Source organism: Cyprinodon variegatus, unplaced genomic scaffold, assembly GCF_000732505.1.
Source record: "Cyprinodon variegatus isolate N-32 unplaced genomic scaffold, C_variegatus-1.0 Scaffold383, whole genome shotgun sequence".
NCBI lineage: Eukaryota > Metazoa > Chordata > Actinopteri > Cyprinodontiformes > Cyprinodontidae > Cyprinodon > Cyprinodon variegatus.
The window spans coordinates 127,134-138,766 of NW_015150836.1; the positions used below are offsets into that span (position 1 = coordinate 127,134).

Here is an 11,633-nt window from a genome sequence, read left to right on the forward strand (position 1 = left end):
AAAAAAGCTGAATGTTGTTTTTTTCTTTCTTTTTAAATTTTAATTTACAAAATGTGTTCTTTGCTGGTAACAATAAATGAACAAAATTCACCCCATAGCTCAAACTGAATATAAATTGCACCAAAAAAAGCTGAATGTTGTTTTTTTCTTTCTTTTTAAATTTTAATTTACAAAATGTGTTCTTTGCTGGTAACAATAAATGAACAAAATTCACCCCATAGCTCAAACTGAATATAAATTGCACCAAAAAAAGCTGAATGTTGTTTTTTTCTTTCTTTTTTTCCAGGAACAGTCAAGTTCCAGCCGTCTCTTTGGCCCTGGGACTCGGTACGGAACAATCTGCGCGGCGCCCTGACAGAGATGTGTGTTCTCCATGACGTCCTGAGCGTGGTGAAGGAGAAGAAGTACATGGCCTTAGATCCGGTGTCTCATGATCCAACCGCCGGCAAAGTAAGCTGCTAACGACTCTCAGTAAACGTCTTTAGACTGAGGAGCTGCTTCAGTCTGTCGATGCAGAAATGCTCCTACATCAATTAATAATATAACAATGTGTTCAAGATGAAGAACCTTTATTATGTCCAGGGGGGGGAATTATGTCACAGCGAAAAGAAAAACACAGACATAATTGGAGCAAAACAACAAACATTGAAATAATTTCTTCTCATACACTTCGTAGACACTTTTTCTCTTACGACCCTCAGCCATTTTCAAAGAACTGCAGTGAGAAAGGTGAGCTTCAATGACTGGATGAAACCGAAGCTTATCACACATATACGCCAAAAAAGAAAAAGCGCAGAAAAAGATAGCTAACAGGACAAGCACGTAGGAAGACCTTATCTAAAAATATCACCAGAATGATTGACAATTAGGAGGACCACTTATTTAAATGATCCACCCGGAAAATAAAAGATTGTCCTCTATACCTTTAAATAAATAATAAAGTTGATAAAGACCTGAGTTATGAGAATGTTTGTTTTCTTAATCCTGTGCAGCTGCGTGAAAAACACAATTTCCATTTACCTCCTTACATTTTCTCTAACTTCCCTTTAAGCACCTTATTGATACTCGACAGCTAAGAGTATCGCTTTCAGTACAGCCTGTGTTCCGGTCCAGATCTGATTCCTCTGATTACTATAAAAGCTTCAGGTTTCTCACTGGTTTCCTCTGATGTTCCACCCGCAGACGCAGCAGGTGTTTCAGCTGATCAGCAAAAAGAAATCGCTGGCCACAGCGGCACAGCTCCTCCTGAAAGGAGCCGAGAAGCTCAGCAAGTCGGTGGCCGAGAACCAGGAGAACCGGAGGCAGCGCGACTTCAACTCTGAGCTGCTGCGACTCCGATCTCAGTGGAAACTTCGCAAAGTTGGAGACAAGATCCTGGGAGACCTCAGCTACCGGAGTGCAGGTGAGGAAAAGTTCAGAAACATTACTGTACTTAATTCACTTAGAGCAAAAATTGTTGTTAATTTTCTACCATATAATGAAATCATGCAGGTTCCCTTTTTCCTCACCCCGGCACATTCGAGGTGATCAAAAACACTGACATTGATCTGGACAAAAAGCTCCCAGAGGACTACTGTCCCTTGGATGTCCAGATTCCAAGTGACCTAGAAGGATCTGCTTATATCAAGGTTTGTTCTGATCCTCCAGTATGATTGGATTTTAAATGGTGAATATCGTTGGAAATGAAATAAAGAAAAGCCGACGTTTGTCTTCAGGTGTCCATCCAGAAACAAGCACCAGACATCGGTGACCTTGGAACCGTCAACCTGTTTAGGAGACCTCAGAAAAACAAAGCAGGTCTGGTTCTTCAAGCAGCTCCTAAAAAAAAACCAAATAAAAATGTATTTCTGCCTTTTTTTGACGCCCGCCTCCTTCGTCGTTCCTCAGGAGCGCAGCCGTGGCACATCAAGCTGGAGGCGGCTCAGAACGTTTTGCTCTGTAAGGAGATCTTCGCGCAGCTTTCCAGAGAAGCGGTTCAGATTAAATCGCAGATTCCCCACATTGTTGTGAAGAACCAGATCATCTCCCAGCCTTTCCCAGGTGAGACTGCTGAGGACATCAGACAGGGAGAGCATGAGTGGAGGAGGCTGCTCCTCATAGAGTAACATCAAATAAGATAATCCCAGCTGTTTTATTGATCACCCAGCAAACCTATAATCACTATCACATTACACTTAAATGTTTGCTTATATTCCTCAGAATTCTCCTAAAAGTATGGCTGCTTTCTGCACCTCTACTGTCAGTTTCAGCCTCATCTGTTAATCAGCAGCGTAGATAAAACACAGAAGCTTTTCTTTGGCAGCATAAATAACACATTAATTGATTAAAATTCAGATTGCATGGTCTAGCAGGCCATATGCACAATGCGGAGGTGTGTGCGCCTTTTTAGTGGGGCAGATCCTCCTTTATATCATAAGACATCATAAATAACCAGATATTATATGGTAACCTGGTCTCACCAAAGAGGTTGTGTATAAACTCAATCTTTTTGGTTTTTTTTGTCCAATTATCTTTAATCTCTCAGGCCTTCAGCTCTCCATCTCACTGTGCCACTCAACTGGAGAGAAGAAGAGCAACCGAGCCTCTCCAGAGAAACCCAAACCAGACGACCATCTTCACGTACTGGAACACAATCTGCATCAGATGATGAGAGAGGTGAGACGGCAAACAGCCTTCGCTTGTTTCCGTCGGACCCAGCCGAACGTAAAAACACCGCTTCCCCAAACAAATGATTTCGATATTTACAATCATAGCCGGTTTCCCGTTTCAGTTCCACAAGCAGCAGCTGAGCTCGGTGGTCATGCCTCATCCGGCCAGCGCCCCGTTCGGCCACAAGCGGCTGCGCCTGGCCGGTCCGATGGCCTACGATAAGGCGGAAATCGCCAACCTGCAGCAGAACGAGGGGCTGCTGGAGAAGATCATCAAACAGGCCAAACACATCTTCCTCCGTAGCAGGTAGCGGCATCAGAAAGAGATCTTTGATCAGAAAGAACTATTCTGCTGTACGAACATCGACCAGCAGGCGGGGAAGTTAGCGGCTAACTGTGTGTTTTCCCACGCAGGACGGCCCGGACCATCGACAGCTTAGCCAGCCGGATCGAAGACCCTCAGATCCAGGCTCACTGGTCCAACATCAACGACGTTTATGAGTCCAGCGTCAAGGTGCTCATCACCTCTCATGGTTATGAGCAGATCTGCAAGTGAGTGGACCAGCTGGGGAGGCGTCCTGTGCTTCGTCCGTCACCTCTCCCATATAACCATCCTTTCTGTGTTTAGATCCATCCAACTGCAGCTCAACATCGGTGTGGAGCAGATCAGGGTGGTGCACAGGGACGGACGAGTCGTCACGCTGTCCCACCAGGAGCAGGAGCTGCAGGACTTTCTCCTCTCACAGGTATACCTCCTTTTTTTGTTTCCGCTGTGGAGTTTGGATCCCAGCGTCTTATATGCCGCCTCGTTTCAGATGTCGCAGCATCAGGTCCACGCCGTGCAGCAGCTGGCTAAAGTCATGGGCTGGCATGTGCTGAGTTTCAGTAACCATGTGGGACTGGGCCCAGTGGAGAGCATCGGGAACGCCTCGGCCATCACCGTCGCTTCACCCAACGGAGAGTACGCCATCTCAGGTGAGACTTTAAACAGAAATCACTCAGAACTCTAATTCCATCCTCTTTCTGGCTGCATCACTTCAACTTAGATAACAGCGGGATCTCTCTCATCTGCGTCCTGCGATGCTGACATCTATACAGCTTCTGTTCGGGTCCACAGGTCATGATCAGAACCAAGAATGTTTGGATGTGTTTGTAGAACTTATAGCTGCAGTTTGGTGACCTCCATAGAAGGTTCTAGCCTGGAGGTGACACCACTGTAGAACCATAGCTGCTAAAGGATATAAGGAGCTCAGGTTACAGCAGCTACGGCAAGCCAACAGGGCCACAATTCAATAAAATGGAAACTCTCGTAACTGAGATTGGAAGATTTGTTTTGTTTTGTTTTTTTTTTTGTATAAAACAGGAAATGCAACAAAAAAATAAATATTTCTCACGGATTATTTAACGAGTAAACCTTTCATGTTTATCAATTATTTTAATACATATTTTTCAACTTCTTTGCTTGACAACTTGAATCTCTTAAAGAAAAGGTAAGCAGGTTAACCAATCAGATGTGACTTTATTTAGAAAAAGACAGCAGCGGTTTGTATCATTTCATGGTGGACTTTGGCACAGGAGGCAAAAACTGAACTATTTAAGTGTCAAAAATCTGGATTATGAGATATTTGAAATATAATTTAATCAGATTACTTAATAAAAAAAATATTTAATTGAATAATTAAAAAAAGACATTTGCATAATTAGAAAATGTGTGTATCTAAAAAAATATATATATAACCTGTTCTTCTGGAGGAAATCTAAAAACCATTAAAATGTGAAGCAGGGAAAAGGAAAGCCAACTGGAAGGACAGAGAATAGTGGCGTTTATTATTAGGGAGGAAGTGAGAATCTGATGCTTCATTAGAACCTTTGCAATGGCTGCTTTTCCCTTTTTAGACACTAGGTGGCATCTGTTGTTTATCTGCTGAACTTCTTGTGCAGAGGTCAGGGATTAGTGGACCAGGGTCCNGTTTGGCAACTACTTTCTCAAGAATTTTAGACAAGAAAGGAATTTTGCATATAGGTCTATAATTGACCAAGTCATCTGGGTCAAGAGACGGTTTCTTAGGTAAAGGTTTATAATTACAGCAACCTTAAAAGCCTTAGGTACATATCCCTGTAACATCTCCCATATTTGATGCTCTGATATGGGAGTTGTAGTTCTGAAACAGGTAGTTGTAGTTCTGATCCGTAACATTAAAAGTATTGTGGAGGATTTTCGCAAATTAAAAAAATTTTTTTTTTTTAAATGCGCATGCGAGAGCATGCATGAGTCTATTTTTCCTCGCCGTTTTTTACATTTTCTTCGTTAAAGTGCTTCTCTGACGTCATCATGGGACATGCTCAGAGCAGCAAAATATGATCAAACCATGTTTATCTGGATTTTAGTTGTTTCTTTCTTCAGATTATGCTCTATATAGCATAAGGTTAAAACGAAACCATAACAAAAAACTCAAAAAGATTTATGTTTAAATCTGTGACAGCAAATCCCATAATGCTTTGCGTGGAGAGCTCTGCTACATTTTCTTTTTTCATTTATTTTCCCACTATATTCCCCTTGTCTGACAAATTGTAAGCCAGTAATTAACCGGCATTAATCATCTGGAAGCGTACCGAGTGAAAAATCAAACCCTTTTTGTGAAGTAACAAATGCATTTGGACCTTCTTATGAAAAGCAGAGGAAATTGGTGAAAGTAATTAATCTGTGGAGCAGGAGGATCAATTTTAAACAGAGATAAATGCAAAAAACTGATGTGTGCAATTATTATCTAGGGAGTTAAATTCCCTAGATCCACCCGGAAGATAAAAGATTGTCCTCTATACCTTTAGATAAATAATAAAGTAGATAAAGACTTGAATTATAAGAATGTTTGTTTTCTTAATCCTGTGCAGCTGCATGAAAAACACAGTTTCCATTTACCTCATTATTTTCTCTAACTTCCCTTTAAGCACCTTATTGATACTCGGCAGCTAAGAGTATCGTTTTCAGCACAGCCTGTGTTCCGGTCCAGATCTGATTCCTCTGATTACTATAAAAGCTTCAGGTTTCTCACTGGTTTCCTCTGATGTTCCACCCGCAGACGCAGCAGGTGTTTCAGCTGATCAGCAAAAAGAAATCGCTGGCCACAGCGGCACAGCTCCTCCTGAAAGGAGCCGAGAAGCTCAGCAAGTCGGTGGCCGAGAACCAGGAGAACCGGAGGCAGCGCGACTTCAACTCTGAGCTGCTGCGACTCCGATCTCAGTGGAAACTTCGCAAAGTTGGAGACAAGATCCTGGGAGACCTCAGCTACCGGAGTGCAGGTGAGGAAAAGTTCAGAAACATTACTGTACTTAATTCACTTAGAGCAAAAATTGTTGTTAATTTTCTACCATATAATGAAATCATGCAGGTTCCCTTTTTCCTCACCCCGGCACATTCGAGGTGATCAAAAACACTGACATTGATCTGGACAAAAAGCTCCCAGAGGACTACTGTCCCTTGGATGTCCAGATTCCAAGTGACCTAGAAGGATCTGCTTATATCAAGGTTTGTTCTGATCCTCCAGTATGATTGGATTTTAAATGGTGAATATCATTGGAAATGAAATAAAGAAAAGCCGACGTTTGTCTTCAGGTGTCCATCCAGAAACAAGCACCAGACATCGGTGACCTTGGAACCGTCAACCTGTTTAGGAGACCTCAGAAAAACAAAGCAGGTCTGGTTCTTCAAGCAGCTCCTAAAAAAAAACCAAATAAAAATGTATTTCTGCCTTTTTTTGACGCCCGCCTCCTTCGTCGTTCCTCAGGAGCGCAGCCGTGGCACATCAAGCTGGAGGCGGCTCAGAACGTTTTGCTCTGTAAGGAGATCTTCGCGCAGCTTTCCAGAGAAGCGGTTCAGATTAAATCGCAGATTCCCCACATTGTTGTGAAGAACCAGATCATCTCCCAGCCTTTCCCAGGTGAGACTGCTGAGGACATCAGACAGGGAGAGCATGAGTGGAGGAGGCTGCTCCTCATAGAGTAACATCAAATAAGATAATCCCAGCTGTTTTATTGATCACCCAGCAAACCTATAATCACTATCACATTACACTTAAATGTTTGCTTATATTCCTCAGAATTCTCCTAAAAGTATGGCTGCTTTCTGCACCTCTACTGTCAGTTTCAGCCTCATCTGTTAATCAGCAGCATAGATAAAACACAGAAGCTTTTCTTTGGCAGCATAAATAACACATTAATTGATTAAAATTCAGATTGCATGGTCTAGCAGGCCATATGCACAATGCGGAGGTGTGTGCGCCTTTTTAGTGGGGCAGATCCTCCTTTATATCATAAGACATCATAAATAACCAGATATTATATGGTAACCTGGTCTCACCAAAGAGGTTGTGTATAAACTCAATCTTTTTGGTTTTTTTTGTCCAATTATCTTTAATCTCTCAGGCCTTCAGCTCTCCATCTCACTGTGCCACTCAACTGGAGAGAAGAAGAGCAACCGAGCCTCTCCAGAGAAACCCAAACCAGACGACCATCTTCACGTACTGGAACACAATCTGCATCAGATGATGAGAGAGGTGAGACGGCAAACAGCCTTCGCTTGTTTCCGTCGGACCCAGCCGAACGTAAAAACACCGCTTCCCCAAACAAATGATTTCGATATTTACAATCATAGCCGGTTTCCCGTTTCAGTTCCACAAGCAGCAGCTGAGCTCGGTGGTCATGCCTCATCCGGCCAGCGCCCCGTTCGGCCACAAGCGGCTGCGCCTGGCCGGTCCGATGGCCTACGATAAGGCGGAAATCGCCAACCTGCAGCAGAACGAGGGGCTGCTGGAGAAGATCATCAAACAGGCCAAACACATCTTCCTCCGTAGCAGGTAGCGGCATCAGAAAGAGATCTTTGATCAGAAAGAACTATTCTGCTGTACGAACATCGACCAGCAGGCGGGGAAGTTAGCGGCTAACTGTGTGTTTTCCCACGCAGGACGGCCCGGACCATCGACAGCTTAGCCAGCCGGATCGAAGACCCTCAGATCCAGGCTCACTGGTCCAACATCAACGACGTTTATGAGTCCAGCGTCAAGGTGCTCATCACCTCTCATGGTTATGAGCAGATCTGCAAGTGAGTGGACCAGCTGGGGAGGCGTCCTGTGCTTCGTCCGTCACCTCTCCCATATAACCATCCTTTCTGTGTTTAGATCCATCCAACTGCAGCTCAACATCGGTGTGGAGCAGATCAGGGTGGTGCACAGGGACGGACGAGTCGTCACGCTGTCCCACCAGGAGCAGGAGCTGCAGGACTTTCTCCTCTCACAGGTATACCTCCTTTTTTTGTTTCCGCTGTGGAGTTTGGATCCCAGCGTCTTATATGCCGCCTCGTTTCAGATGTCGCAGCATCAGGTCCACGCCGTGCAGCAGCTGGCTAAAGTCATGGGCTGGCATGTGCTGAGTTTCAGTAACCATGTGGGACTGGGCCCAGTGGAGAGCATCGGGAACGCCTCGGCCATCACCGTCGCTTCACCCAACGGAGAGTACGCCATCTCAGGTGAGACTTTAAACAGAAATCACTCAGAACTCTAATTCCATCCTCTTTCTGGCTGCATCACTTCAACTTAGATAACAGCGGGATCTCTCTCATCTGCGTCCTGCGATGCTGACATCTATACAGCTTCTGTTCGGGTCCACAGGTCATGATCAGAACCAAGAATGTTTGGATGTGTTTGTAGAACTTATAGCTGCAGTTTGGTGACCTCCATAGAAGGTTCTAGCCTGGAGGTGACACCACTGTAGAACCATAGCTGCTAAAGGATATAAGGAGCTCAGGTTACAGCAGCTACGGCAAGCCAACAGGGCCACAATTCAATAAAATGGAAACTCTCGTAACTGAGATTGGAAGATTTGTTTTGTTTTGTTTTTTTTTTTGTATAAAACAGGAAATGCAACAAAAAAATAAATATTTCTCACGGATTATTTAACGAGTAAACCTTTCATGTTTATCAATTATTTTAATACATATTTTTCAACTTCTTTGCTTGACAACTTGAATCTCTTAAAGAAAAGGTAAGCAGGTTAACCAATCAGATGTGACTTTATTTAGAAAAAGACAGCAGCGGTTTGTATCATTTCATGGTGGACTTTGGCACAGGAGGCAAAAACTGAACTATTTAAGTGTCAAAAATCTGGATTATGAGATATTTGAAATATAATTTAATCAGATTACTTAATAAAAAAAATATTTAATTGAATAATTAAAAAAAGACATTTGCATAATTAGAAAATGTGTGTATCTAAAAAAATATATATATAACCTGTTCTTCTGGAGGAAATCTAAAAACCATTAAAATGTGAAGCAGGGAAAAGGAAAGCCAACTGGAAGGACAGAGAATAGTGGCGTTTATTATTAGGGAGGAAGTGAGAATCTGATGCTTCATTAGAACCTTTGCAATGGCTGCTTTTCCCTTTTTAGACACTAGGTGGCATCTGTTGTTTATCTGCTGAACTTCTTGTGCAGAGGTCAGGGATTAGTGGACCAGGGTCCGGATCCAGGCCCACCTGCTGGCTAATCTGGACCCAACCAGATGTAAAACATTTATAAATTACCGCATGATGTTCGACAGCAGTGTCTAACTTCACTTGCGCCGCATCTCCTGTTAATATGGAAAAGTCCTCAAGAAGAGCTGGCACCAGGCTACATGTGATACAAATTAGCCAATGAGCTGCTGTCAGTCTGGGTTGCTGCTGCTGCCACTTTTAGACACAGCAGGCAAACCTGTGGCAAGCAGGGCGATGGGAAAGAAGGAGAAGATGATGAGAAAAAGAGCAAAGAAAGTGTGGAGTGCTGGAAGAACTGTGGTGAACTTGTGAAAGAAAAGTGAAATGGTGCTCAAAGATGAACCTGAACATTTAGAGGATGTTTGGCTCAACCTGCTGCTGTGAAGCACGATTCTCCACCATGAACAGAATCAAAAATAAATATGGATCCAGGCTCAAAATGAGCTCCTTCATATGTGCTTAAGAACGACTTTGTCTCCATTCAAACCCAGGTTTAAAGCCTTGCAGGGCAGCATAAAGCCCACTGCCAACATTAAGACAGAATAAAGGGTAAAAAAAAAAAAAAACAGTTCAGGTTTTATTAAAAAAGTGAGTCAGGAAATTGTCTATACCAAACTAAAATATTGTTGTTTTCTACTTCAAAAACAATTTAGATTTTAAAAAGGAAAAAAATTATTTTATTTCAGTGTTAAATTCTGTTTAAAGTAATTAAATAATTAAAAATGTCTCCGGACCTTTACTGGTTGATTTTCTTTATTCACACCCGGCTGATTTTTAATTGGTTACACCTTCACTAGGAGTTGATATGAATGATCTAAATGTTTGGACAGAAAACAGAAAAATAATCCCTGAGTTATCAGACTTTAAAAGATAACCTCTTTGTCTGCTTCTTTCCATAATTAGAACTAGAAATGGATTTAATTTGATCATAAAGTAATCAGGAAAAATGAGATTTGTTTTTAGCATCAGGAGAAGCATCAGCGCCCTGCAGGGTAAAGCTGGTTCACAGCAACCAGAAATGCTCAGAGAAATGTTTGCATCCTGAATGAAGGCAGGCGAGGAGGTCTGGAGAGGGAGGAGTCAGATCAGAGGGCAGGTCGATGCAAGCTGAGGCGGCGTTCAGGCGCCTCCCTGCAAATGCTTGATGTCTATTAACCAAACTAAGCCTGAGCTGCTTTAAACTGTCTGAAATGAAACCTAAACCTCTGTGTCTTTCAGTGCGTAACGGCCCAGAGAGCGGCTGTAAGGTTCTGGTCCAGTTCCCCCGCAGCCAGATCAAAGATCTGCCCAAGAGCGACGTGGTCCAGGACACCAAGTGGAGTCAGCTCAGGGGGCCGTACAAGGAGGTGAACTGGAGCAAGATGGAGGGACGCAACTTCGTCTACAAGATGGAGCTGCTGATGGCTGCGCTGACGCCATGTCCTTAGGTCGGGTTCGGACTGCGTGTCGTCGACCGGAACGCCGATGTGTCTCCCTCCCACTCACCAACTCCAGTTAAAGCACTGTGGAGTGAAACGGCAGCCCTCCTGCACTGAGGAATCGGCTTTTTGACAGATTTGAATGAAAGGCGAACAGGTTGCCGAGTCCTGATGCAGCCTATTTGTTTACTGACTTTTAAACTGTTTTCTACCTGCAGGGAGATCAGCTTCCAAACACAAACCTCTACATGTTACAAGCAAGAACTCTCCCATTCAGATCCACATCTCAATATTTTGTTATATATTTTTTCTGTTATCAAAAGTGAAACTTAAATAAATAAAGTCACCACAGCTGAGTTAGTCACACATTAGTTTTTAATTTTACAATAAATAAGGGCTGTATTGTTCTTCCACTGTCATGGTGGCTGTATTTACATGGTCCCAGAGCCATCCACACAAACGCATTCAGTTCAAAATGTAAACATGATGCAGTTTTTTCTTCTTTTTGATGCAGCTTTCAGTAGTTTCAGTTAAAATCTGTGCATGGCTAACGTTTGCACACAAGTGTCCAGGCTTAAATGCAGGCGGTTTGTGTTGCAGGACGGAGGCTCTCAGCAGGGTTTGTTCACTTCTTCAAAGAGGCTGCAGCTCTGTTGCATCATTTTCTGCAGACAAAGACAAATAAAAAAAACAACATCCGGATGAAGCAAGAACTTCTCTGACCTTTGAAGCATAACACGCCAGAGCATAAAACCTCTGACGTCAAGTCAACATTTGAGTCTCTTCTAATACTCCATCATGTACAAAGAGGTGGGAGAGAAACCTACTGAAAATCAGATTAAAATGTTTATTCAAATAAAACGACAAAAGAAAGGACTCTCCAGATCAGAATTCTCCAGGTCCAAAAAGACCCTTAACCCCTGCTTAAATGCAGAGTTTATTTCATTGCGCTGTACTTGTGACAGTGTAGTGATAATAAAACGCTTGGAAAAAAATATATATATATATATATCCCTATATATATATATATATATATATA

At 42.8% G+C, this 11,633-nt stretch overlaps 3 protein-coding genes across 3 annotated transcripts in view; 2 read left to right on the top strand and 1 right to left on the bottom strand.

Moving 5' to 3' along the window:
• LOC107092497 (mediator of RNA polymerase II transcription subunit 17-like) overlaps positions 1-3,673 on the top strand; it is a 5,270-nt gene extending 1,597 nt beyond the window's left edge. Inside the window, exons 2-11 of the mRNA XM_015387000.1 lie at positions 287-450; positions 1,183-1,402; positions 1,492-1,628; positions 1,716-1,797; positions 1,888-2,040; positions 2,525-2,655; positions 2,771-2,955; positions 3,063-3,200; positions 3,277-3,394; positions 3,464-3,673. Of these exons, the coding sequence (XP_015242486.1) occupies positions 287-450; positions 1,183-1,402; positions 1,492-1,628; positions 1,716-1,797; positions 1,888-2,040; positions 2,525-2,655; positions 2,771-2,955; positions 3,063-3,200; positions 3,277-3,394; positions 3,464-3,658 (1,523 nt within the window). The 3' untranslated portion in view covers positions 3,659-3,673. The remainder of the gene's footprint in view (positions 1-286; positions 451-1,182; positions 1,403-1,491; positions 1,629-1,715; positions 1,798-1,887; positions 2,041-2,524; positions 2,656-2,770; positions 2,956-3,062; positions 3,201-3,276; positions 3,395-3,463) is intronic.
• Positions 3,674-5,698: 2,025 nt separating this feature from the next.
• On the top strand, positions 5,699-10,950 carry LOC107092509 (mediator of RNA polymerase II transcription subunit 17). The gene is made up of 10 exons (XM_015387029.1): positions 5,699-5,948; positions 6,038-6,174; positions 6,262-6,343; positions 6,434-6,586; positions 7,071-7,201; positions 7,317-7,501; positions 7,609-7,746; positions 7,823-7,940; positions 8,010-8,169; positions 10,395-10,950. The coding sequence occupies exons 1-10, from the start codon at positions 5,714-5,716 to the stop codon at positions 10,601-10,603; spliced, it is 1,548 nt and encodes a 515-aa protein (XP_015242515.1). The 5' UTR covers positions 5,699-5,713; the 3' UTR covers positions 10,604-10,950.
• A 143-nt stretch (positions 10,951-11,093) lies between these two features.
• The window catches only part of vstm5 (V-set and transmembrane domain containing 5), an 11,631-nt gene continuing 11,091 nt past the window's right edge, over positions 11,094-11,633 (bottom strand). The window contains exon 4 of the mRNA XM_015387030.1: positions 11,094-11,259. Coding sequence (XP_015242516.1) covers positions 11,228-11,259 — 32 coding nt within the window. The 3' untranslated portion in view covers positions 11,094-11,227. The remainder of the gene's footprint in view (positions 11,260-11,633) is intronic.